General features: G+C 46.8%; 2 protein-coding genes across 3 annotated transcripts in view; both read left to right on the top strand.

The window, feature by feature from the left end:
- The window catches only part of KDM7A (lysine demethylase 7A), a 273273-nt gene that overhangs the window by 82322 nt on the left and 164038 nt on the right, over window positions 1–26913 (top strand). The gene's annotated exons all lie outside the window — the stretch shown is intronic.
- PARP12 (poly(ADP-ribose) polymerase family member 12) overlaps window positions 7161–26913 on the top strand; it is a 45773-nt gene continuing 26020 nt past the window's right edge. Inside the window, exons 1-5 of the mRNA XM_081244940.1 lie at window positions 7161–7704; window positions 11498–11633; window positions 14401–14701; window positions 17246–17344; window positions 22666–22789. Coding sequence (XP_081101066.1) covers window positions 7382–7704; window positions 11498–11633; window positions 14401–14701; window positions 17246–17344; window positions 22666–22789 — 983 coding nt within the window. The 5' untranslated portion in view covers window positions 7161–7381. The remainder of the gene's footprint in view (window positions 7705–11497; window positions 11634–14400; window positions 14702–17245; window positions 17345–22665; window positions 22790–26913) is intronic.

Here is a 26913-nt window from a genome sequence, read left to right as displayed (position 1 = left end):
GGGTTCACGCTGCTGATGAGTAGAACTGAGACTGTAATCAAAGCCCAACTCCAAAGGCCATGTTATTTCTCTGATTATTTTTAATTATTGTATACTTTCAATTATTGAAAAGGAATAGATGGTCTTTAGGAATGGTTTTGTTCTAAAATTGTCTTTGTAGGCACCCATTTTGAATCAAAAATGTATTTTCCTACAGACGTTTCCTGTCACTCAGCTAAAGTTTTGAGTCTGTACTTCCCCAGGAGCTGGGCACACATGAAAGAGTGTGGTTTCTCTTCTAGGACCTCACCTTCTAGTGAAGTTCGGGCTGTACACAAGGGACACGTGACACATGAACTGAGCATGAATTCCCACGGTTGCAGTCCCCAGGGTCTGCACAGAGGCCGTGCCTGTGCACCCTCCACGGGCCTGCGCAGCCCCTGCAGGATGCGGGGATGTGCTGATGCCTCCCGCGCTGCCCCTCGGCCCTGGTGAGTGGCTCGGCCCAGGTGAGGAAGGAGAAAGAGAAGAACGGTTCTGGGTTCTGCCGGCGCGAACACCTTCTGGAGCCTGGCTCCTCTCTCACCCCCACCCCATCCACGTCTCATTTTCTTCATTCGCTTTCGGGCTCCCCCATCTCCCCTTCCTTGCCGGGCTCTTCCCACCCTCGGTCCCAGAAATACTCTTTAGGCTTTTTAAAGGGCTAGTTCTGAAGTTTTGTAGATTCCCATTCCTTCTAGCCACAGCTGGAGAACAATAAAGGGCCTAAAAATAGACAGTAATACGTGTAAATTTCCTAAGTTTTTCTAAGGCAAATATAACCTGGGACAAAAGATTCACAAGAATAGTAAGAAACAGTATTTGACCTTCCCCTATGCATTTATTCTAGAAGCTTCCATACCTAGGGAACTTGAGATACATTTCAGGTTCTGGAATAACGCACACCAAGTTAGTGGTGGCTGGTGACCTCTGGGGACTGGGAATAGGGATGGGGAGATCACTGAGGCTGGGAACTTGCACACACTTTGGTTTAATGATTTTTGTTTTCTAATTCAAATAACGTATCAAATCTGTAATTAAAAAAGACAAATGTGGGCTTCCCTGGTGGGGCGGTGGTTGAGAGTCCGCCTGCCGATGCAGGGGACACGGGTTCGTGCCCCGGTCCGGGAGGATCCCACATGCCGCGGAGCGGCTGGGCCCGTGAGCCATGGCCTCTGAGCCTGCGCGTCCGGAGCCTGTGCTCCGCAACGGGAGAGGCCACAGCAGTGAGAGGCCCGCGTACCGCAAAAAAAAAAAAAAAAAAAGACAAATGTGTTCTACCACAGGGTATGGATTAGCTGCCCTAAGGAGGCTAATTATACCATGATACGCATTCACACCCATCAGAAATCAGGCCCTGCTGCTCCCTGGGGTTCTGCACTGGTGACCTAGCAGGGCTGGGCTGGGTCAGGATGCTGAACGGGACACAGAGCAGGTCACCAGGGGGGAAACACTCCCTCCTCCCCAGCTCTCAGCCTTGTCCGTGCCCCCATCGCTGTGTTTCTCACTCAGCAGTGTCCCTTGTTTTGTCTGAACAACCAGCCTGAATTTAGGCCTAGGACTACATGTATTTCTCTCCTGTCATCAGCACCTCCCCAGAGTTTGGCACAAATCTCACTAAAAATACATTGAATAGGGCTTCCCTGGTGGCGCGGTGGTTGAGAGTCCGCCTGCCGATGCAGGGGACACGGGTTCGTGCCCCGGTCCGCGAAGATCCCACATGCCGCGGAGCGGCTGGGCCTGTGAGCCATGGCCGCTGAGCCTGCGCGTCCGGAGCCTGTGCTCCGCAACGGGAGAGGCCACAACAGTGAGAGGCCCGCGTACCGCAAAAACAAAACAAAACAAAACAAAAACATTGAATAAACACATGAACAAATACGGATAGTCCTCATTTTCATGATTCCCTCCCCGAATCCCTCCCTCCCTTAGAACCTGAAACTTAAAAACTTTATGGTAATGCTTTGCAAACTTTACTGTATATAGGTGTGACTTGATTTGAAAATACAGATTATACTAATGCTTATTGTGTACAGAAAAAAAAAAAAATTTGCATCTTACTGAGACTTTTCTAGACCATCTAATGTAACAGTACCAAGCCTCACTCCCCAGTGAAATTCAAACTTCATCCATTTACATCTTTACACTTACTAGTATCTGAATGGCTAATTTATTTACTTGTTAAAGCCTGTCCTCTGTAAAATGAAAGCATTTAGTTGTGGTACAACACACACTGAATAAATAAATGAGCTAATGGAAAAAAAATACAGATTATACTAATGCTTATTGTGTAAAACTACAAAACAGATTAATTAGGTTAAGAAAGGATTTTTTTTTTTTCTACCAAAGGGAAAGGAAAACGTGCTTCCTGAAGGAGTTACTGGATTCCACAGAGCAGTATTTTCAGAGCTTTGAGGCAGGACCCTTCATGGGTGCTGCTTGCTCTGCTTTAACTCCTGGGCAGGGTGCTGATGAGGGAAGGGATTGCTGTGTACTCCCCTCCTACCCAGAGACCGGCTCTGTGTAAGGCAGGGTATTGGGAGGGCAGTGTGGTCAAGCCACAGAGCAACAAAGTCCTGTTACATGGTTGCTCAAGACAATGAGACTCCCACTTCCCCATGCTACACACTGAAGAGGGGTCAGGCAGTGATTGTTCCCAGAACAACTGAGGTTTGCCCATGGTGACAGCTACTTCCCACAAACAGCAGAAGGACCTTTCAAAACAGGTTCACTCCCTATAAAAGGATTTAATTGCCTCATAAGCAAGTCTCTACTATGTTTCAAGTAACCACTTTCTGCTCACCATCTTCTATCCTCCCAACTCTTTTACCTTCTATGTCTTCACTGTTATTTGTATAATTTGTATTATTGTCTTTATTTATTTATTGTCTTTATCACGTGTCATGTATTCCCCCAGGTTTTCATTCTTGCAGTGGTTTTTTTCGGTCTAACTTGGATGTCCAACCCCTGATCTTTCCCACTATCTCTTACACTCCCTTCACCTTCACTCTCCTTCCAACCCAGATTGGTTTCCAATGGTCTATTAAGACAACTTCCCCTTTGCAAAGGCCCTCTAAAACTTGTCCTGATCTCCCTCCAAGTTGTTCTCAAAAGGTAAAACCCCAATCCAAGTTGAACCCAACTTCCCTGCAACTCAGAAGCAACTAATCTCTGCTGGAAAAAAAACCTATCGCATAACCAGGTTGACTGGTTTAAGTTTAAATTTATGATCCTCAGACTTACATGGGACTTAATATTGTCTAGCACGCCTGTGTTTTTGTGGGAAACTTGCTCTTCTATTCACTGAAACAAGCTACGATCCCGGGGTTACATTTTCTCCCTCCCTGGTCTCCACTCTAGCCCCACTTGCAGCTGATAATCCTTCTTCACATCTCACTGGGAAAATAGAAGCCTGAATTAGTTTCCCGGGCTGCAATAACAAATTACCACAAACTGGGCTTAACACAACAGAAATCTACTCTCTCACAGTTCTGGAGGCTAGAATCCGAAATCAAGATGTCGGCTGGGCTGTGCTTCCTCTGAAGGCTCCAAAGAATCCTTCCTGGCCTCTTCCTAGCTTCTAGTGACTGATGGCAGTCCTTAGCCTTCCTGGACTTGTAGGCATCATTACAATCTACGCCTCCATTGCTATACTGTAAGCAGATAAGGTAGGGGATCCCTGGAGAAAGAAAACCAGGTATGGCTTGCTTTTTTTTTTTTTTTTTGGCCACACCATGTGGCATACGGGATCTTAGTTCCCCGACCAGGAATTGAACCCATGCCTGCTGCCCTGGGAGAGTCTTAACCACTGGACCGCCAGGGAAGTCCCATGACATGGCTTTCTTGACACGAGAGAAACCATTTTAGGCCTAAACCATTTTGAGATCTAGGCCTGGACACAATGCTTGCCCTTGAACAGGTTTCAGTAATTATGGTCTTAAGGGAACAAAAGAACAAACTGTCATTAGGCAAGAGAAGTAACCACAGCAAAGATAACAAATCAGTTGTAAAGACTCCCAGTTCTGTTTCAATGGTAAAGACTAGTCTGAAGCACTTACTTGAGCTGTTCTGCAGAATGTAAACCCCCCTCAGGTGCTCAACCACCAAATAAACTGGAACCTAAGGGATGATACTGTTGACCGTTTCTGAACCTCATGACTTCAATTAACTAAAGCTTGGGCTCTGTCAACTTTGCCCCAATTCTATGCTGACTTCTGCTCAAGCCCTTTCATGAATATGCACTTACCCTTAGCTTAAAACTTCCCCAATTTTGCTGTTTGGGGAGGCACTGCTTTGCGAAAGCTCTCCCGTGTTCTCCTTACTTGCTGCAGGTAATAAATCCTTCCTTCTCCCAGTCGATCTTTGGCTTGGTTGTATCTTTTGGCTCAATACCCAACCAAGAAACGAACCCAGTTTTCGGATAATAGCATCATCCTTCCTTTCTTTTTAAAAACATGTTATTTTTATTACAAAACAATACTAAACCACAATTAAAATTTTTTTTGGTGGTACGCGGGCCTCTCACCGCCGTGGCCTCTCCCGTTTGCGGAGCACAGGCTCCGGACGCGCAGGCTCAGCGGCCATGGCTCACGGGCCCAGCTGCTCCGCGGCATGCGGGATCCTCCCGGACCGGGCACGAATCCGTGTCCCCTGCATCGGCAGGCGGACTCTCAGCCCCTGCGCCACCAGGGAAGCCCCACAATTAAAATTTAAAAGTTAAGGGAATTCCCTGGCGGTCCAATGGTTAGGATTCAGTGCTTTCATGGAGGGCGGGGCCCAGGTTCAATCCCTGTTCCAGGAACTAAGATCCCACAAGCCTCGTGGTGTGGCCAAAAATAAATAAAACTTATTAAAAATAAAATTTTATTAATATTTTTTTACACAATTAAAAAAATTTACCCAGCAATCCCACCACTGGGTATATACCCAGAGATAAACATAATTCACAAAGACACATGCACCCCAATGTTCATTGCAGCACTATCTACAATAGCCAGGACATGGAAGCAACCTAAGTGTCCATCAACAGATGAATGGATAAAGAAGATGTGGCACATATATACAGTGGAATATTACTCAGCCATAAAAAGGAACAAAATTGGGTCATTTGTAGAGACGTGGATGAACCTAGAGACTGTCATACAGAGTGAAGTAAGTCAGAAGGAGAAAAACAAATATTGTATATTAACACATATATGTGGAATCTAGAAAAATGGTACAGATGAACCGGTTTGCAAGGCAGAAACAGAGACAGAATTGGAGAGAACAAACGTACTGACACCAAGGCTGGGGGAGGGGGGGGATGAACTGAACTGGGAGATAGGGATTGACATGTGCACACTAATACGTATAAAATAGATAACAAGAACCTGCTGTATAAAAATAAATTGTTTTAAAAAATTAAAAGATTAAAATCCAAGAGAAAAATTGTCCCTCATCCCATCCCCTAATTAATTCATTTTTATTTGTCTGTGTTACTATCTACTCTTGATCCATGCACTTAATAGATTTTTGCACTTTCGTTGTAATACTATAAATAGAATTTTATGTTCATTTTAAGTTAATGTAATACTACATCTTTCCCCCACAATTCTTCTGCCCCCTCAACTTTCCTTTCCCACTTTCCCTGTACCTTCTACTGCATACTCTCTACAACCAGTGTCAGTGCCAACAGCACTGGGTCCTTCCTCAGCTTTCTCGACGCCCATTCAAAAATATCCCGCCACATTCACACAGAAATGGGATTCTCTTCTTGCTATCGATTTAAACATTTTTATACAGCTTTCTTTTTTCACTTAACAACACATCGTGGATTCTCTCTAGGTCAATAGGCAGAGATTCAATGCACGCTAGTTCGAGCTGTGTTAGTCTGGACAACGATCAACCGTGTTGCTCCCAGAACCCTTCCCCCTCCACACAAACGCTTTTTTTTTTTTTTTTTGTACGCGGGCCTCTCACTGTTGTGGCCTCTCCCGTTGCGGAGCACAGGCTCCGGACGCGCAAGCTCAGCGGCCATGGCCCACGGCCCCAGCCGCTCCGCGGCATGTGGAATCTTCCCGGACCGGGGCACGAACCCGTGTCCCCTGAATCGGCAGGCGGACTCTCAACCACTGCGCCACCAGGGAAGCCCCCTATACATAACTTCTTTACCGTTCCTTTTACTTCTAGAAGATTCTCAGAAGAAAGATTGCTGGGTCAAAGCACATTAAACATTTTATTTATTTATTTATTTATTTATTTATTTATTTATTTATTTATTTATTTATGGCTGTGTTGGCTCTTCGTTTCTGTGCGAGGGCTTTCTCTAGTTGCGGCAAGTGGGGGCCACTCCTCATCGCGGTGCACGGGCCTCTCACTATCGCGGCCTCGGGCCTCTCACTATCGCGGCCTCTCGTTGCGGAGCACAGGCTCCAGACGCACAGGCTCAGTATTTGTGGCTCACGGGGCTAGTTGCTCCGCGGCATGTGGGATCTTCCCAGACCAGGGCTCGAACCCCTGTCCCCTGCATTGGCAGGCAGATTCTCAACCACTGCGCCACCAGGGAAGCCCCACATTAAACATTTTAATAAATATTCCGGGATTACTTTCCCAAAGGGCTCTCTCTAACACTTCACATTTCCATCAGCAACGCTTGTGAGGGTCTCTGTGCCCCCCATGGCCTTTAATATTCCATCTTCACTCAGCATGGGTGGGGAGAAACGGCTTTTCTTTTTAAAAGGATATACCCTTTCATGTTTAAAATAAGGGATTCACTGCCTGTACAGAAAAGATGGCTAACACTGAAGCCTGTTTTCCAATTCGGCGTGACTGCTTTCCCCTGGCGGGGCCCCTGCTCCTCTTCCCAGTTTCCCTGAGCGTCGTCCAGGGTTCGGCTTCCGCGACGCCGCCCGGCCATTTGCAGGTGGGCGTTCCCTGCCGCTCCGCCTATCACCGGGGGCAAAGGTGCGGGGTCCGCTAGCCGCGCTACTTCCCGACGCCCGGACTCTAAAGGGGCGGCGCGCGCTCCCGGGCGGCCCCACCCACCTCGTCCAGGCGAAGGCGCTTCGAGAACGCCGAGCGCGGCCCCCAAGGCTGTGGTGACTCTTGTTCTTGCACCACTTTGAGGGACCCGGCGACGAATCCCCGGGACGCTGAAGAAGCAGCTGCAGACTTTCGACGGGGCGGGCGTGAGGCCTAGCGCCGCCGGGGGCACTGGGGCCGGAAGGCACCGAGCCCCGCTCAGCTGAGGGCCGGGGGCGTGGCGAGGCCGGATTCTGTTTCCCCCCGGCCCTGAGGAGCTTTCGGTTTCATTTCCGGCCGGAGTCTCGGCCGGAGTCTCCACCTCGCGGGAACCGCCCACGCCCCTCCAGTCCCAGGCCCGACGGCCATGGCGCCCGCCGCTCTCCTCCGTGAGGTTACCCAGGCACTGTGCGCGGCCGGGGGCGCTTTGGAGCTGGAGGAGCTGCGGCGCCGCTTGCGGCCGAGCGTCGGCGGGGACGTGCTGGAGCGGCTGTTGCGGGAGAGCGGGCGCTTGGCGGTGGCGCGGCGGGCGGCCGGCGCGGCGGCCGTCGAGCGTCTGGTGCTGGCCGTGTCGCCGCTCCGCGTGTGCGGCGCGTACCAGGGCCCGAAGCCAGGCTGCGTGGGGCTCTGCGCTCAGCTGCACCTCTGCAAGTTCTTGTTCTACGGCAAGTGCAAGTTCCTGAGGGACGGGTAAGGCGCCGCGCCCCGGAGCCCGACGAGGGGAGGGGGCCTCTTCGCTCCCTGCCCGGTCGTGGCCTTTCGTAAATTCGGGGGCGACAGTGAGGTGGCTGTTCCCTGGCCTCTCCCCGGAATTCCCTTCCGCGAACATTTATCGAGCATTTACTGAATACCCGGAACTGTGCGCCGGACTCCGCGTCGAGCGGTGTCCTCTGGGCCCCTGCGGTCTCGGAGAGCGACTTAGAGCCCAGCAGGGGGTGGGACACCCTGGGAGTGGCAGTACCGGGGTGGGGCTGGGGAGCGCTGGCCGAGGGAAGAGGGAGGGAGCTCCAGAAGCAAAGGGGTTGCGGCTGACTTCTGCTTGGAGCTCCAGAGCGCCCCGGGCTCCGGAGCTGGCCGTGAGGGCCCACGCAGAGGCGGGCTCTGTGCCCAGCAGCCGAAGGACTCTTCTGAAACCTTTCTCATTTGCTTACAAGCCGGCAGTGGCTTCTGCTGCATTTCGAATAAAATGCAAGCTCCTTACCGTCGCCCCCCGTGTCCCTCAGGGAACTGGTCCCTGCCGGCCCTCCTTCCTGGTCCCCTCCCTTGATGCCCTTCTGGTCCTGGAACGCTCCCAGCCTTTGCTTATCTCGTGACCTCTGCTCTCCTGGACCGCCTTTCGTGGTTTGCCTGCTGTGTCGTTCAGGACTCGACTCAGGCATCACTTTTCTTCCTCTCCATCACATTGTTCTGTTCACTTTTCTCATAGCGCCCGTCATGGCCGCGCATCCCTTCAGTAGAACTGAAAACTCGGAGAGCAGGGGCCCCTCTGTCTTGGCCCTGGCTGGCCTTTCCCGGCCCTCAGCTCTGTGCCCTGCGCCTGGCAGGTGCCCAGTGAGATTTGTGGAGTGGATTAATGAGGTTAATGCTAAAGGATTTGGACCTTACCCTGAAGGTGATGGGGCCCGTCAAATGGCAGGCGAGTAGCCATCAGGTGTGCGTTTGAGGAAGAGATCTTAGTGGTGCGGGTGCTTATTTAGAGGAGGATGTGATGCAGACCTGTTTGGAAGCTAGTCCCGTCATTTAGAAGAATAAGTTTCTTTTCTTTTTTCTGTCGTAACATGGTAGACATTATTGGTTGCTCACATCAGGTCTAAGGGTAAGGTTTAATAGTCAGCATGGGGTAGGGACCTTGATGCGCGCAGTCATGTAGGGACCCAGGCTGGCGGACCTAGACTCTGCCCTCCTCAACCCATGGCTCCTAAGGCCATCTGGGTATCAGGTTCCAAGGAGCAGGTGGAGGAGATGGAAGGTGGAGAGCTGGTGGGAGGTTTTTATGGGCCAGGTGTGGAATGGTAGCTATTTTCTGTCCATGGCACCTGCACCACAGGATGTCTCATGACTCTGCCTGGGTGCAGGGGGAGCTGGGAGATGTGGTCCCTGGGAAGCAGCTGCCCCGAATTACCCTGAAGAGGAAGGGACGTATGTGTGAGGAATTTGGGAGAGTTGGTGAGAGGGTGGTGACAGGATCCGAGAGGCGATGACTCATTTTTCTTTGTTAGTATTTCCCTTTCTTACTGTTGACAGAGAGCGTGAGAGGGTTTTGTTTCAAAGCATGCCCGGGGTGGGGGGGTAGCTGTCCAGGTCTGAAGCTTGGGAGGATCGCCAGGGCCCTGAGATGCTTGTTTTGGGACTTGCTGGGCACTGTATGCCACGGCTGCAGCACCAGGAGTGGGTTTGATCCGGGTGGAGGCTGAGAGTGGAGCCCTGGGGCAGGCGGGCCTGCAGGGGGGGCTGGTGGATAGGCAGCACCTCCGGGCGGGCCGAAGGAGGGCACACCTGGAGAGGAAGGCAGACACAATAAATGGCGGCTGGAGGGACCTAATGACGGGGACCACTGGTGGGTCTTGTTAATGTCCGTAGTGGGTAAAATAAAGATGGCAGCCCTATTAGGCTAATTCCCAAAATTTGGGGTCAGATTTTATTTGTCTTGGAAATCTGGTATTTACTGACCTGGATGATCCTGAGTTTTCTTTTTTCCCTCTTCCTTGTGGTTTACGCAGGACAGTTTGTTGAACCTTCCTTCTCTGGCTGTTTCTGGGTTGCATAAGGGAGAGTGGGTGTGGTCAGCCGCACATTCTGTACTTTCCCTGCGAAGTTCCTTGTCTTCCTCAACCACAGGGTCAGCTGTCTCAGAAGTAGATCGCCAGTGCTGCTTTTGTTCATTGGTGACAGCTGGGGAGGGTCCCAGGTCCCCGATTCCATCCTGTGCTTAGGGGGCAGTGAGCACAGTGGTTCAGAGCCCAGCTCCAAGGCAAGCCTGCCTTGTCTCTACCCTGGCTCTCCTCCTTGACTGCTAAGTGATCTTGGGCAAATTAGTTTTTATCTGAGCCTCAGTTCCCTCATCTGCAAAATGGGATAGTATTACCCACCTTAGAGGCTTGTTGAGGACAGTATGAGTTAACTCACAAAACATTTAGGCAAACCCTGGTTTGTGGTAAATGCCCAATGAGTTTTAGTAGCCATCGTCATCATTGTCGTTACCAAGCCCCTCTGCCTAGAATGTTCTTCCCTGCTCTCCGTGCCTGGTTCCTCAACCCTAAGTACTTGGCTCAGGTTTGATACCTTCCAGGCACCATCCCTTGATTGCTTCCCCACGTCTGTCAGGCTCAGGTGCCCCCTCTCTGCGCTGATGCATCCTGAGCATAGCTGGCCTTGCCCTTCCCACAGCATTTTAGAGTCATCTCAATGTCTCTGTCTCCACTAGAGAGAAGGAGAGGAGTTGGAGGACTCCGAGGTTTTCAGCCTGTGCAGTGGAGGAGGGAAGTTGCCCTTTACTAAGATGGGGGAGCCCACGGGAGGTGCAGGTTTGGGGGCGTAGATCCGGGGGTTCCGCTTTCTTTTGAGATGCTTATCATAGGTATGGCAGTGTCTTGAGTCAAGCACATGCTATTTACCTGACTCTTCTGGGTCCTGTTGACTCAGGTGATCATTTAAAGGCTTATCTTTGGATCACTGGGGCATGGTGCCAGTGCCTGGCTCACAGAGAGTGTTCAGGAGGGGCTTGTTGATCAAAAGAATGCAGGAGGGGAGCAGAAAAAAGGGCTGGGCCTCAGTAGTGGTGCGCACACGTGTGTGTGTGTGTGTGTACACACCTGTAACCATAAGCTGTCCACACTCACTTATTCAGCCAATGTTAAATGCCAGTAAGTGCCCAGAGACTGGCACGCTGTGACTCTGGGGGAATGGGCCCATCATTCTCATCAAAAACCTGCTGAGAGGTGCTGCCCTGGGCCTAGAACTTGCAAGGCACCATCTCTTCCTTTGTACATAAGCACTATGATTTTTCGTTGGATAGACACGCTGGTTTTCTCTGGTGCTTCTAAACAATGTCAGGAACTATTCCTGAAAATTTTTCTTAAAGATTGATTTTACCAGCTGTATTAGTTTGCTTGGGTTGCCGTAACAAGGTACCACAGACTGGGTACCTTAACCAACAGAAACTTATTTTCTCACACTTCTCGAGGCTAGGAAGTCAGAGTTCAAGGTGTGTCAGCAGGTTGGTGTCTCCTGACACCAACCTTGGCTTGCAGATGCCTTCTTCTCCCTGTGTCTTTACATGGTCTTCCCTCTGTGTCCTGATCCCCTTTTCTTATAAGGACACCGGTCAGATTGGATTAGGCCCCCCCAGTGAACTCATTTTAACTTAATCACCTTTTTGAAAGGCTCCAAATACAGTCACTTCTGAGGTACTGGGAGTTAGGACTTCAACATAAGGGTTTTGGGGAGACGTTTCAACTGTGACCTCAGCCCTGCTTCTTTGCAGGAAGGGCTGTAGGAACGGTCACAACTTGAGGTCTGATCACAACGTGCATGTGCTGAAAACTCACGGCGTGGACCACCTCAGCTACAGTGAGCTCTGCGTGCTCTTGTTACAGAACGACCCCTTGCTCTTGCCGGAGGTGAGTGCCAGGAGAGGGTGGGCCTGAGTGTAAGTGATGAGGGAGGGACCAGGAGGTGGGAAGACAGGGAGACATGGCGGAAGAGAGGCCAAGGGCCCCACTGTGATCGCTGGGGTGTGCCTGGAGGGAGACCTGGACTGAGCTCCTGGCTCTGCTGATTTTTAGCCCTGCCATCTTGTGCCAACCTTGCTCCCTCTTGAAGCCTCCTTTCCCTCTATGTCAGTTGGGCTGGTACCTCCTTGGCAGGGCTTCTGTGAGGTTGGGGGAGCCCGTTTGGCCAGTGGCTGCAGCCAGTTGTTACACAGAGCGGAGGGAGTGAGAGATTCCAGTTGGCCCCTCCCTGTCTAGCAGGACTTAGAAAAATGCAGGTACCACCAGACCCCGGAGGTCTGTGGGGAAGTTTTCTAACTGGGTTGATGTGAATTCTCATACTGCATTTTGGACAGTAACCACCCACTTGTTTTGAAGCTCACTGCAATGGTCATGGACTAGCTCGAGTCCTAAGAGAAGCAGACACCAAGGTGGGATTGGAAGTGTGAGAGATTTATTGGGGAGGGAGCAGAAGAAGGTGGGGAAGCCTTCAGGTGGTGGTGGTGCTCTGACATCTGTGGCAGGAGAAGGGGAAGGAAAGGGACCCGGTAGGAAGAGACCCTGACTGCAGTGCCGTTCTCAGGAAGCTTCTGCCCAGCCAGTGAAAAGTTCTGAGCTAAAGTCCCTGTTGGTTGGCATCCTGTGTCTCCCCAGAACGACCTGCCTGGTCGTTGGCTGAGAGCAGCCCTTGGGAGCGCCCTCTGTGTAAAGAGGGCGGCTGCAAAGGGCAGCAGCTGGGCCGAGGGTTGCCTGTGCTCTGTGGCAGATCTGAGTGGTCGTTCTGTGGCCAGCACAGGTTCTGTGGGATGCTCTGGCACTGCTTCTTGGATGAGGCAATAGGGATTAGATGGATATATTTTAATGACAGTGCTTCCTTATTACTCAGTTGAAACCTCCCATTTGAGAAAGGTGCTGCATAGCAAATGACTGGCACATAACAGGTATCAAGTGTTTTCCTTTGCCTTTTGAAAACTAGTATAGATTTAATTCACCTAATCTTTATTGATAATCCATTGCAGACGAGGCACTGGTGGTAAGGAGGTGAAAGACCCTTTCTGCTCTTCCGGGGGGCACAGCTACTGGGTGGGACAGTAGCGGATGATATCATCGGCGGATGATAGCAAGGTGCTGTTGTAGGTGCTTTAGCAGGAGTTGGTGCTCTGGTCTCGGTCTCGGGGGCACAGTTTGGGCACCGGGGAAGGTGCCCTGGAGCAGATGGTGCCTGCTCTGGGTGCTTTAGGGTGAGTGAAGGATGAAGGTGTGGGAAGAGGGGAGGCAGAGAGCGGGGAGCCTACCTGGTCAGGGCACAGTGTGTAAGTCGGCACGACCTGGACTTAGGGGGAGGGGAGAGAGAAATGCGAAGGTGGAGGCTCAGCCATACAGCCTCCTGTGTTACAGGCAGGAGTTGGGGCAAGGTTGTGTTGGGAGGGTAGGCATTAACTTTTTGGAGTGATCACCTTGTTAGTGGTATGAGAACTGAATCAGCAGGTGACCGGCCTGGAATGTGCAGCCTCTGTCTCCTGGGGTGTGTGGGGTGCTTCAGGACACAGTGCCAGCACATGGGGGCTGTGACCAAAAGCGCGGATCCAGGGCGGCTTTCCTGCCAGGTCCGCTGCTCTCAGGCTAGCCCCCTTATCAGTCAACCATTTGGGGGCCACCACCATGAGTTGAGCACCCACTGTGTTCCAGACATTGTATTAGTCACTTGGAATATTTCTTACTTAATTCTCACAATAGCCCAGCAATGTAGGTGGCATTATTCCCATTTGGGGCATTGAAAAACGGAATCTCAGAGCTGGTGAGTGGCCTGCCCAAGGTCAGACAGCTTGTAAGTGGCAGGATCAAGGTTAGGGCCCAGCTCCCTCTGAGCTTTTCCCTCGGGGCTTCCATTTCCAGAATGGACCCCCTGCTGACCTGGGCCTGGGTTCTGTAGCCCTCTGTTCAGTGTAATGCCTGTGAGTTGAGTGGGTGGGCCCTTGATGGTCTCTGGTTTAGTTCTCATCTCCAAGAACGTGGAATGTAGAGGAAAAGGAACAGTTGATTCATGTTCAAGCCCCACCTTACCAACAACCCAGTCCAGCAGGTACTGTATGTGCCAGGTGTGTTAGACAGCTGTGTGACCCAGGGCAAGCCTGTTAACTTCTCTGAGTCTCATTTTGCACTTGGGAAATGAAAGGGCTGTATTTGGCTTTCTTGAAGATACTTTAAAACCCTCAGAGCCTCTTTGACCTAGAATTGGAGAAAAAAAGTGTTGGGAGAAACTGGGCCCTGGGTTAGAGAGAGTTGGTGAATCAGTGGGGGCAGGGGGTAGGTAGCGTGTAAGGTTTGTTAGTAGTGTAAGGTTTGCTGTGTGAGTTACATCGAAATGTTGTCTCATGTGAAGGGAGCAGCTCTGATCAGCTGGGTGTTCTTTGGATTTTCCCGGCGGAGGGGCTTGTTCTGAGCAGTCTGCTGTCCTCCCCGGGTCCCATTTACCAAGGGCATGTGCTAGCGGCATCCATCTAGAGTGAGGGGTGTTCTCAGAGCTGTGCGACCAGTGTCGCGACGGGATCGCAGCCTTGGCTAGGTCTCTGGAGGAACCTCTTCCTCTAGTAGGAAGTAGTAGTAGGCTCAGTAAGGAGGTGGTGTTGTGTGAGGCCTTTCTAAGCTGCTGTCGGTTTTCCTTCTCTGTTAACAGATCTGCCTTCATTACAACAAAGGACATGGACCCTACGGCTCTTGTTCCTTTAAAAAGCAATGTGTCAAACTCCACATCTGCCAGTATTTTTCACAGGGTGAATGCAAGTTTGGCACTGGCTGTAAGAGATCCCATGATTTCTCTAATTCTGAGAACCTGGAAAAACTGGAGAAGTTGGGCATGAGGTCAGAGCTGGTGAGCAGGCTGCCTTCCATTTACAGAAATGCTCATGACATCAAGAATGAGAGCTCTCCCTCCATCAGAGTGCCGCCTCCTCCCTCTTATTCACAGGGGACTTCCGGTAAGGCTCTGGGCTGGGGCTCCTGGATGCCAGCTGACCGCTAAATGACATGTGTGACTTTGGGCAAGTCTGTGCTGCTTCTAGTAAAATGAAGTTGGCCATCCCCTCCTAGCCAGTGGGGACTGTGAAGATGAATTGAAATCAGAGCTGTGAACGAGCAAGACATTCTAAACAAATGCCGACTGGTGTCGAGGGTGGGTGAATTCTCTCTGGGCCTCATCTGCACAGAGATGGGAGATGCTGCTTCTCCCTATCCAGTCTTCCCTCTGCCCCCCTGGAGAGCTTGTTTTCCAGTGAGGGACCCCAGAGTTAATGCCGTGCTGTACAACTCTGGGGCCATCCTTTGCACTGCATTCTGTTTAGATATTTTTTTTTAATGAGTGAATGAAGCATATTTTATTTACTTATTTTTGAATGAAGCATATTTTCATCTCAGCTCTCTTCTTGACATGAATGGATCTTTTTCGTCACTGCGGATTGACTTTGTTCACCACTCGTCTCTAGACAGTGCGGACCACAGCAGGCACTGAGACATTTGTTGAATGGATGAATCTGTCAGGACACTTGTAAAAAAATTTTTTTTGAGAAATATCAGGCTTAGTGACAGGCAAATGGGGGAATTTTGAGCAGAGATTGTTTATTTAATAAGCATTTCTTGAGTACCTGTTGGTTGGGACGTGAATACCATGGTCCCTCAGGGAGGCTGTGATGCCTTGGTGTCCTTTGGATTTTCACAGTATCTGCTGTTGGCTGGCCATTCTGATGATCCATTTTCTCATTCAACAAATTTGAGTCCTGGCCATGTGCTGGCCACCATCCTGGGCCCTGGTTATACCTTGGTGACTGTGAACCGTGGCTCCCCGCCCCCCACTTGTTAGCCGTAGTGATAATCTAGGATTTTTAATAGAACGCTTACTAAAATACCAGTGCCAGGATGACCAGCAAACAAACATCACTCTAATCTTACCTGATTTTTATATTTGAAAGTTGTCCTTGTCATATGGTTTTTCTTTACATTTTCTTCAATTATTTTTGGTTAGTTTCTTTCAACAGTAAGAAGCCTAGAAGCAAACAGGTTTTGCTTTAAATAGTTTGTTAAAAGTGTCAATTGGATTATGGCCTTGTTAGAAAGGGAGGGGAGGATACCTGCGCCTGGGGGGAGAGGGAGGCCAGCTCTAAGGCTCCACAGGTGTGGGTTTTAAGGTGCAGCCTGTGGCTGTCTGAGGGGCCTATAAAACAAGGGAAGATGAATAACAAGATAGGGAGGGTTTGCTAATGAGTTTTATATGCTTATATGGTGGCAGTTGGGGCCCACCGAAATGTAATTATTAGGTAATGGCTCATTTGAAGCACTTCTAGTAAAGGTAAACTTTGAGAGCACTTGCACGCTCTTGTTATATTACAATATATTACAATATTTTAAAAGAATTATTTATTTTTATTTATTTTTGGCTGCGTTGGGTCTTCATTGCCGTGTGTGAGCTTCTCATTACGGTGGCTTCTCTTGTTGCGGAGCACGGGCTCTAGGCACGCGGGCTTCAGTAGTTGTGGCTTGCGGGCCCTGGAGCACAGGCTCAGTAGTCGTGGCGCATGGGCTTAGTTGCTCCGCGGCATGTGGGATCTTCCCGGACCAGGGCTCGAGCCCGTGTCCCCCACATTGGCAGGCAGATTCTTAACCACTGCGCCACCAGGGAAGTCCCTACAATTTTTTTTTTTTTTTTTTTTTTGCGGTATGTGGGCCTCTCACTGTTGTGGCCTCTCCCGTTGCGGAGCACAGGCTCCGGACGCGCAGACTCAGCGGCCATGGCTCACGGGCCCAGCCGCTCTGCGGCATGTGGGATCTTCCCAGACCGGGGCACGAACCCGTTTCCCCTGCATCGGCAGGCGGACTCTCAACCACTGCGCCACCAGGGAAGCCCCCTACAATTTTTATAATTAACCTAAATCAGGTTTCATTTTGAATTGTGGGCTTTCTGTTTATTGTTATTTTTTTCTTGGTAGTGGCACCCGATTCTAATAGTTCATTGACAAATGTTTGCTTTTGCAATCAAATCTACTTTATAAAATGCAGCCTTCACTTGCTCTCTGGGCTCATCACATCCGTAGATACAGAAGGAAAATGTGTTGGTTAGTGGTTCCCCCCTATTAAAAACGTGTCCCAGGTTCCACTGTTGAAGGCTTCTGATTGAGTCACTCTGAGGTAGAGCCGGGCACTTCTGTTTTTAAACAGGTCTCCTAGTGAATTGGGTGCACAGCCAGAGTTGAGAAAAGACTCACCCCCAGCCCCCAACCATGACGTCCTGGATTTGGCAAGCAGCCCTGTGACCTTGGGCTCCCTGATGCCTCCCTAAAAAGCAGAGGGCCCACCTGTGTGTCTGAGGGTGCTTTCATCCAGAACTTTATAAGATTTTGTGAGGTTACCTTGCCCACTTTTGCCTCATGCAGGGGGATGAATGAATCCTTTTTTCTCTCCTTTGTACCTTGAACTACCCCAACCCCATGTCAGAAGCATCGGTGATACATCTTTGCAGTGTTTCTTTGTAGAAAGAAGAGATGCAGGCTCTGTGTCCCCAGACACTGCCAACCAAGAGGAGAGTGATGAGATTTGCTTGTTCCATATCTGGAAACGTTGTACCTTTCAAGGTGAGTCGGGAAACCCCTTCATCCACTTGTGGGCGGGATAACTGCTTCTGCTTCCCAGAGCTCTGCTCTGACACCACCCCTCGAGGTTCTCTCCACCCCTGTCCAGAGAGGGTCACGCCATCTTAATTGTGAGCTGGTGGCACTTGAGTGATTTTGTTGAGGAGTTGAGGGTGGTAGGAATTACTTGAGTTTCTAAAAATCAAACTGTAGATGGGGAGCATGACTGTTTGGTTCATGCAGCAAATGAGTGTCAAGTGTTGCCCCTTGATCAACGTAGCGTGAGGTCAGAGACCTGCAGAGGCACTCGGATGCCCAGTCTAGTGTCCCTTATGGAGGGAGGTTGTAGTCTCAGAGATACCTTAGAACCTAGGTACGCCCTCCCTCAGGAGGAGACACCTGTGTTCACTCTTGGGGGATGAGTATTTATTTAAGTTTGGGGTTTCTCTCCACATTCTCTCTTTTATCAGAGGTAGCAAATCTTGTTGTGGGTGTGGGTGTGGGTGTGGGTGTGAGACTGTATTTTCACTAAACCTTTGTTCTTGCTGCTGTCCTGGGCTTTGACTGAAGAAAGATTCCTTCTCAAATTTGGTGACTCTGCTTAAAAAAAAAACAAAAACCAAAAAACAAAACTTCCTGTTTTGTTTTCAGTCTTTAAAAACCACCCAAGCAATTCATGAATACTTTCACTTTGTAAAAGAGTGAAATGATACAGAGTAAAGCCTGAAGTCTTCCTTCAGCCTTCTCTGAAGGTAAACACGTGACGTGTGGTCATATTTGTTTCACATATTTTTCAACAGATGGGAACATGCACACTATATAACCTCCTTCTTTTACTTAATGGTGTGTCCTTGAGATTTTTTCTACCATTAGTATGTATGTGTATGTTTACCAGGATTTTAAAAACAACTGTGTAGTATTTGATTAGAGTGATTTTTTTTCCCTTGAGCATCTGAGTACACATGTGTATTTCCATAGATAGATTCCTGGAAATGGAATACTAGGTCAAGGAATATGTGCTGTATATACACACACATATATGTATGTGTGTGTGTGTGTGTGTGTGTGTGTGTGTGTGTATAGTCTTAAAAATAAACATTATTAGTTGTAATTTACATACAATAAAATGCACCCATTTTAAGTATACCCCTTGAGTTTTGGTAAGTATGTTTGCCCCCGTAACTATCACTATAATCTAGATACGGAACAGTTCTCTCATTCCAAAAATTCCCCTTATGCCCCTATATAGTCGATCCTCACCCCCCAGTTTCCCGACCCAAGGCAGTCCTGATCTACTTTCTGTTGATGTAGAGTAGATGTGTGTTTTCCAGAATTTTATATAAATGTAATCATACAGCATGTATTCTCCTGTTTCATGGATTAACTACAAGTTGTTTATCCATTTATATGTTGATGAACATTTGGGTTTCCAGTTTTTGGCTTTTATAAATAAAAAATAGTACATGAATACTATCAGTATTCATGTACAAGTTTTTATGTGGATGTATGTCTTCCTCTCTTGGCTAAAGACCTAGAAGTGGAATGTCTGATCATATGATAAATGTGTGTTTAACATTATGAGATACAGCCAGACTGTCTTCCAAAGTGGATGTATTTTGCCTTCCCACCAGCTGTGTGAGCGTTTTGGTTGCTCTGCATCCTTGCCAACACTTGGTATTGTCAGTCCTATAAATTTTAGCCATCCTGGCAAATGAGTAATATCTCATTGTGGCTTTCATTTGCATTTCCCTGATGAGTAATGATATTTAACATTTATTTTCATGTGCCTATTGGCCATTTGTATATCTTCTGTGAAGTATCTGTTTAAATCTTTTGCCTATTTTACAGGCAGATAACAGTTTTGTTAAGATATTAAGTATATTTCATATAGTATACAATTCACCCATTTAATAGTTTTTAATATAGTCAGAGTTGTGCAACCATCATCATGGTCAATATTAGAACATTTTCATCACCTCCAAAGAAATCCATAATCATTAGCAGTCACTACCGATTCTTTCCTCCCCCCAGCTCCTGGCATTTACATTATGTCTCTGGGTTTGCCCGGATATTTCATATAAATGGAATCATACAACGTGTGGTCTTTTGTGACTGTTTGGCCCATTTTTTTATTGGGTTGTTTGATCTCTTATTATTGACTTCTAGTAGTTTTGAATATTCTTTATTCATGTCTTTGTCAGATAATAGGTATTGAAAATATATTCTCCCAGTCTGTGTCTTTCATGTTCATTTTTTTTTTTACAGTATCTTTGGAAGAATATGTTTTATGTTGATGTCCATTTTAATATATTTTTTAATAGTTTGTGTTTTTTGTGTCCTAAAAATCTTTGTCTCTTCCAGGCCCAGGAAAATGTCTCTCCTATGGTTTTTTTTTTTTTTTTTCCAGAAGTTTATAGGCTTAGCTTTTATGTTTAGGTCTGGTTGTTTCTCTTGATCTGTTTTCTCCAAAAATTATTTCCTTAAGGGTTGATGCTTCTGTGTGAGTTAGCTGCCTGTCTGTGTTATTGTTCCTCGTGTGTTGGGTGGCTCTTGGTTGTGTGCCCATGTTGGTAATCAAATCCCTGTGCCTACTGGGGGAGGCCGATTCTGATTCCAGGCTTAATGGGGAAGAGGCGGTAAGTCTTGCTTGGTTGGTTGCGGGGGCTGCTAGCGTATGTTCGAAGGTCATGGCGGGGGCTTTGATGGCTTTCTCGCATGCTTCTCTCTCCAGCCCCTATATCCACACCCACGTGTTCCATGGCACAAAGAACAAGGTTGCTGGGCACAAGCAAGGCACTGATGGGGCACTTGCTCCACTGGGTCCTGATTCCTCTCAGGGCTCTTGTCCGGGTGTCTTTCTTGCTCCTTGTTACATCTGACTCTGAGTTTGTGAAGCCCCCAGCTCCTTCCTACTTCTGGGGTGGCTCTCTTCTGCATATTCTGCATGTATTTTTCCTCTCTTTGTTGGTTTGGTTCTTACTGCTTCATATTTTTAGGAATTCTTTAGTAATTCTGGTCTTTTGATGGTACTTCCATTTTCCAGTGCTTTTGGATTTCTTCTTCTCTGTGGTCTGTCATTTCAAGGGAAGTAGGGAGAAAGGGGATGTGGATGTGGGTACTTTGCCAATTTGATTTGGTTTCTGTGACTAACCTTCTAGAAAACCTAGACTTGGGAATGCAACAGTGAGGTGGGGAACATTGGAAGAAGGGAGGGACACTGAGAGAGGGAACAGAAGGACCAGGAAAGATGTAGCAGAGAAGGGGCTTTACACACCCAGCGCGGAGCTAGGACTCCGCTGTTGCCGTCTTCACGGCTGCAGTGGCCTGCGTGGCATCCTCCTCCTCAGGGCACCTTGTGGCTTGTGAGCAGCATGGGCTCCATGCTCAGGTCGGAGTAAGAGCTAGAAGCCTCGGGCCTCACAGTGCCTTCCCCTGGCCCCTATGTCCTTCCCAAGGAAGTGTCAGCCTGGAGAGGGGTGGGTGGTGCTTCTACCCTGACAGGTGCCTTCTTAAGGGGAGAGCCTTTCTTCAGGTTGTCCGGGAGTCACCTGTGCTGGACTGTATAGATGAGCGACTGAACACTCGTTCCTCCTCATTTCCCTTCGTGCCCCTTAGGAGGAAACAAGAAATCTTATTTGGTCGGGACCTCTGGACCACAGCTGTGACCGTATCTATTCAGGTCGAGCCCCTGGTTATCACTTTATTGTCCACAACCCTGGTCAGGAGTCTTAAGAGGACTCCGTTTGGCCTGGTGTGAGCCATCCCTGCCCTAACTCTGGACAGGTCAGGACATCCTGACTCCCCAGTGGGGCTGTTGCCAGCCTGGTTGAACTTGGCAGAGATTTTCTTGGTTGGGGTCCCTCCTCCTGTTCTCTAAGCCCTGTCGGCCTGGCCCCAGGCCTGGTCTTCAACAAGCCCAGGCCGTCTCCCCACTTCCTCCCCGGTCCCTGCCACCCCATTGCTCCCTGGTGGAGTCTCTGGGAAAGAGGTGGCATTAAGACTTGCCTGAAAGACTGTGTACGACGTTAGAAAATTTTAATTTTTTTCAGGTGTCAAGTTAGCCATGCTTCACTGTTATTATTTTGCAAGATGAATTAAAAATGTACAAAAGACAGTAAGAAATGTCTTCATCACAACCCTTTTCCCCAGCACCCAGATTCCCTTCAGAAACAGTCATTATTATTAGTTCCTTGAGTATTTTTCCATCAAGATTTTATACAAGCACAAGTGTGTATGTTTAGTCTTTCTCTTTACACAGGTGCACTCTATAACGCTCCTTTGTATCTTTTTTTCACTTAACTAGATGTTTAATTTTTTGGACTATATATTTTTGTGGTTCAAAATTCAAAACAAATCTCTCCTCATAACTTTGTGCTGCGCCACCCAGTCCTCCGCCCACCCCGCAGCAAGTAATAATGTGTGCATATATGTGTATTTAGTCCGAGTATCACTAATCTTATTTTTTCTATTCTTTTACCCAAATAGAGGCATTCCACACCTGTGTATCTTTCTACCTAATAGTATAAATCCTGCAGGTGTCAGTGTGAAGATTCCCATTGCTCTTCTTTCCTGTCTCTCTTTCCTCTCACAACATTCCTCTGTCAGGATGTACCAGAACCTCACAGTCTGTTGAAAGGTAGAGGGAGGGTGCGGGCAGCGTTCCAGGTGAGTGGCTGGCATGAGCCAAGGCAAGGCGGGCAGGAGGCGCTAGGAGGTCCAGGCCCCGGGAGCACACGGAAGGCATGGGGGAGTAGTTGGATGGAAACCGTAGACCCGGGCTGTGTGTATAATGCCTTCGGCGGGTGGGGTGTGTTGAGGAGGGGTGAGTAACGTAGCGGCCAGAAAGATCAAGGTGGGCTGAAACCACACTGCTGACCCACCTGCTGTAGGACCTGCTGGGGTTGGGATGGTTCTGGTAGAGACGAACCTGCTCCCGTTTCTGGTGTGACCACGCCCCATCCAAGTGTCACGTGTATAGCAGTAATGCACGGACAGACTGCCCCTGCAGACATGGAGCCTTCGACCATCTATCTCATGACATGAAATTCATACATAATGTAACCCACCAACACACAGTTTTTAAAAAATCAGTTTAGTGTGTTTAATGTCCTATTAACAAGGGAGACATAAAAGGAAAGTGTATATCCTAAAATGCATAGTATTTGGTATCTAAATGCTCAGGTATGACTGCATTAAAAAAGGCTCCCTCATAGATTTCCAGAATGTTCCCAGGTCATCAGGCAGCACCATACCCCTTGAGAACCGTGGGACTGGGCCAGGCTGTGTATTGCCAGTGTGCTCACTTCTTTATATTTTTATTTCAGATAGGTGCAGTAGAGTTCATTTCCATTTGCCATATCGATGGCAAGTCTTAGATGGAGGCAGGTGGAAGGATTTGCAAAAAATGGACCTTATTGAAGAGGCATATTGCAATCCTGCAAGAGACGGGTATGAAATATGTCACTTATGTCTGCTTTGTGCCTGGGCTTTTGTGTGTGGTACGGGAAGTTTAGACACAGTAGGGTTTAGTTTTGATGGGCTTCATACACAGACGCACACACACACAGTAAGGAGGCGGGAAGCTCTGTGCGCGAAATTGGGAGGTCGATGGTCGTGCCGGTGGTTGGTGCCCTTGTTGCCCCGTCTTCCTCTTTTTTCATGGAGGAGCTATGGGGAGAGAAGGGGTGGGTACCAAGTAAGTTCTGAATTATTTGATGCTGGGATTGATCATGTAAATAGATCCTCATGGATTAGTCCAGAAAAGCAAGAGGCAATCATTTGTGAAACTTACAGCCTTTGCCTGTAAAGTCATACAGCTGAACTACTGTTTATTGTTCAGCCTTTTTTATTTTCCTAAGTATGTCCTAGTATTTTCACTTAGTCAGTTGAGAGTAAATGGGGAAGTCCTGGGTAGCCTTATTTTCAAATGCCTATCATATCTTGGATTAAACTTGCTAAAATGTGTTGCCAAGAAGAGAATTTGAGCCCGTTTTTTGAGTGGATAAAATAAATTTATGCTTAGGGTGCAATTATGTGCAAATTGCTACTGGTGAAGCATGTGAAACAAATTATCCCCCTTCAGAAGATTAAGTGGCTCACATAACCAGCTTTTATCTACGTCCCCCCTTCTCTTTCTCTTCCTTTTTTTTTTTTTGAGGCTTTTTAAGTTAAAATTTATACTCAGTGACATGCACAGATATTAAGTATATAAGTTCAGTGAGTTTCGAGGAAGGTACGTACGCTTGCGTAGCCAACGCTCTGATCCAGCTGTAGATCATTTTCATCACCCAGAAGGTCCCCTCCTGCCCCCTTCCAGTCAGTGCCCACCCTGTAAACCACCGCTGTTCGAACGTCTGTCAGCACAGATAGTCTCTCCTGTCCTTGAACCTCATCTGAATGGAGCTACTCTGGACCATTGCCTGGAGGCTTCTCTCAGGGCTCTGTTCTTAACGCTCCTCCCGGGCCATGTGTGCGCAGGCTTCCTTGGGGTAGGTGTTCGGGGGTGTGCCTGCTGGGAGGTAGGCTGGTCCCTCCTCAGTTCTGCCAGGGGATGCCAGATTCTTTTCCACAGTGATTGTACTGCTTCCCACCCCTATTTAGCGGTCTGTGGTGACATGTCTCCCTCACATTTGGTGTAGTCTGACGTCTGTGCTTTTCTAGTCTTCGGTGTAAAATAAGGTCTCCATTTTCATATCCCTGAGTCCTGGTGAGGGAAAGTGTCTCTTCACATGTTCAATGGCCATTTATGCTTCTTCTGCTGTGAAATGTCTGTGCTTGTAGTTTGCCTGTTTTGTTGAGGGGAAAGATTGTGTTCTTCATTAGTTAGCTTTGGAACTCTTCAAGTTTCTGAGTTTTAAATGTGTGTTGAAAATAAATGAACTCCTGTCAGCTTATGATACCTGTTAATGAAGAGAAGTATTTATCCATCCTTTCCTTTATAGTTTTATTTTTTTTTTCTTCTTTTTGGAGGTTTTATACCTTTTGTGTCGTAAGAAATCCTTCCTTATCCTGAGACCATAAAATATTTGTCCTGAATTTTCTTTAAAATTTTTAACATTTTAAGAACTGTATTAACCTCTCCTTGCATGTGGTGAAGTGTAGGTCCAGTTTCATTCTTATGCAGATGAATTGCCAGTTTTTCCAAAGACCACTTTTTAAAAATATATTTAAAACATTTAGAGTTTGGGATTGACATGTATACACTGTTATATTTAAGATAGATAACCAACAAGGACCTACTGTATAGCACAGGGAACTCTGCTCAATATTCTGTAATAACCTAAAGGGGAAAAGAATTTGAAAAAGAACAGATACATGTATATGTATAATTGAATCACTTTGCTGTACACATGAAACTAAGACAACATTGTTAATCAACTATACTCCAATATAAAATAAAAAATTTTAAAGAAAGAAGTAAGCCATTAAAAAAATAAAAATAAAATGTTCGGATAAAAAAAGTAAAAAAGAAGTATTCAAAAAGTAAATCAAAATGAGACAAATGAACCAAAATATATATGGGATAAAGGATAAACCTAATAGAGAAGAAATATTCCAAGTGATTTGTTTAATACGTTGTAATTTGACTCTACATCTTTAGAAAGATATGTTCTTACGGACGAAAGAACAGCAAAAAAAAAAAGTCTTAAACTCTACTCAGCAAAAAAATAAAATTTAAAAATTGTGATAAAATAGACATAACATAAAATTTACCATCTTAACCATTTTTAAGTGTAAGGTTCAGTGGCATTAAACACATACACATTGTTGTGCAGCCATCTCTACCATTCGTTTCCAGAAGTCAGTCGATTTTTAAACCCACCAAAACTGAGCCAGATTTGGCAAAATGTGAATACATTTTATAGCTTAATTTCAGACTTAGATGCTAAGTACTACTTCTGTAAGTAGGCCATCTTTTTTGCACCTGTTTTCAATGCTGTCTGTGTCGGGTGTTGAGTTAGCAAATACACACCCGTCTGTTTCTGGCCTCTTCTGTTTCATTGGTCTGTGTGTCTCTGTGTCAACATCACACTGTCTCATGTAGAAGAGCTTTACAGTACGTTTAGGCATGTGATAAGGCAAATCCCCACTTTATTTTTCCTCAAATTGTCTTGCCTCTTGGTCTTTTGCTCCTCTTTAGAAATTTTAAAATCTGCCTGTTGGTTTTCACAAAAAACTCTTGTGATTTTTTTTTAACTTGAAATTGCATTGTCTCTTATCAGTTTGGGGAGAACTGACATCATAATGATGCCAAGACTTTCTATTCATATATGTGATAGCATCTCATTTAAACGTTCTTTAATATTTTTCAGTAGTTCTCTAATTTTCTCCATTAAGGTCTTGTATATCTTTTGTTTTTTTTTTCTTTAGGGATTTATTACCTTCTTCATTTCCTTTTTCAAAAAAAATTTCTCCATTTTTTTTGAGAGATAATTGACATAAAACACTGTAGAAGTTTAAGGTATAGAGCACAATGACTTGACACAAGTATATATTGCCAAGTGATTACTGCAGTAGGTTTGGTTAACATCCATCACCTCATATAGTTACCCCTACCCATTTTTTTTCTTGTGATGAGAATTTTTAATATTTATTCTCTTAGCAACTTTCAAATTACCATACAGCATCATTAACTATAGTTAATCATGTTGTGCATTACATCCCTAGTTACATTTTTTTGTTGTTGTATTTTCTCCCTGCTGATGTGTAGAAATGCAATTGACTTTTCTATCTTATATCCTGCAACTTTACTAAAATATCTTAACTCAGAATCTACTGATAATTTATTTGAATTATCTGTATAGTTATCTATATGTTCTAGATATCTGTATAGAAATTAATATCTGTGAATAGCAGTTTGTTTTTCCTTTTCAGTTCTTACACATTTTATTTCTTTTTATTGTCTTATTATAGTGGCTAAGATCTCCTGTATCGTGCTCAATAGACGTGGTGATAGCTGGAAGATTATTCTTTTCTTCTTTTTTTCCTAATTTTAAAAGGAGTAATTTTAAAATGTTTTTCCTTAAGCATGTGTGAATGTTTGGAACCTTTGGCATTGCTAATCAATTCTAGTTTTATTCCTAGTATGCCAGGAGTTTTTTTTTTTTTTAATTGTGTATGGAAATTGAAGTTTACTGAGTGCTATTTCTATGTTAATTAAGAGCCAATGTTTTGTTCTCCTTTACTTGTTAATGCAGTGATTTACATTAATTTTCTAATGTTAAGTCCATTGCATTCCCAGACCTAAGTCATATGTAGCCTGTGTACACATGCACATATGCACGTGATGGTGAACTTTGTATTGCCAGTATTTGGTCTAAGATTTTTGCATTTACGTTTGAATAAGATTGGTCTATAATTGTTTCATATTGTCTTTGCCTGTTTTTTTTTAATTGAAGTATAGTTGACGTACAATATTATATAAGTTACAGGTGTACAGTATAAATGATGCCTGGTTTTTATATTATGAAATTCCTAGCCTCATAAAAATGAGATTGGGGGCTTCCCTGGTGGCGCAGTGGTGGCGAGTCCGCCTGCCGATGCAGGGGACGCGGGTTCGTGCCCCAGCCTGG

This window comes from Mesoplodon bidens (genome assembly GCF_964165515.1).
Source record: "Mesoplodon bidens genome assembly, chromosome: 9".
Taxonomy (NCBI): Eukaryota; Metazoa; Chordata; class Mammalia; order Artiodactyla; family Ziphiidae; genus Mesoplodon; species Mesoplodon bidens.
Note: the sequence above shows the minus strand (reverse complement) of the source record. Positions and strands in the feature narration are given on the sequence as shown.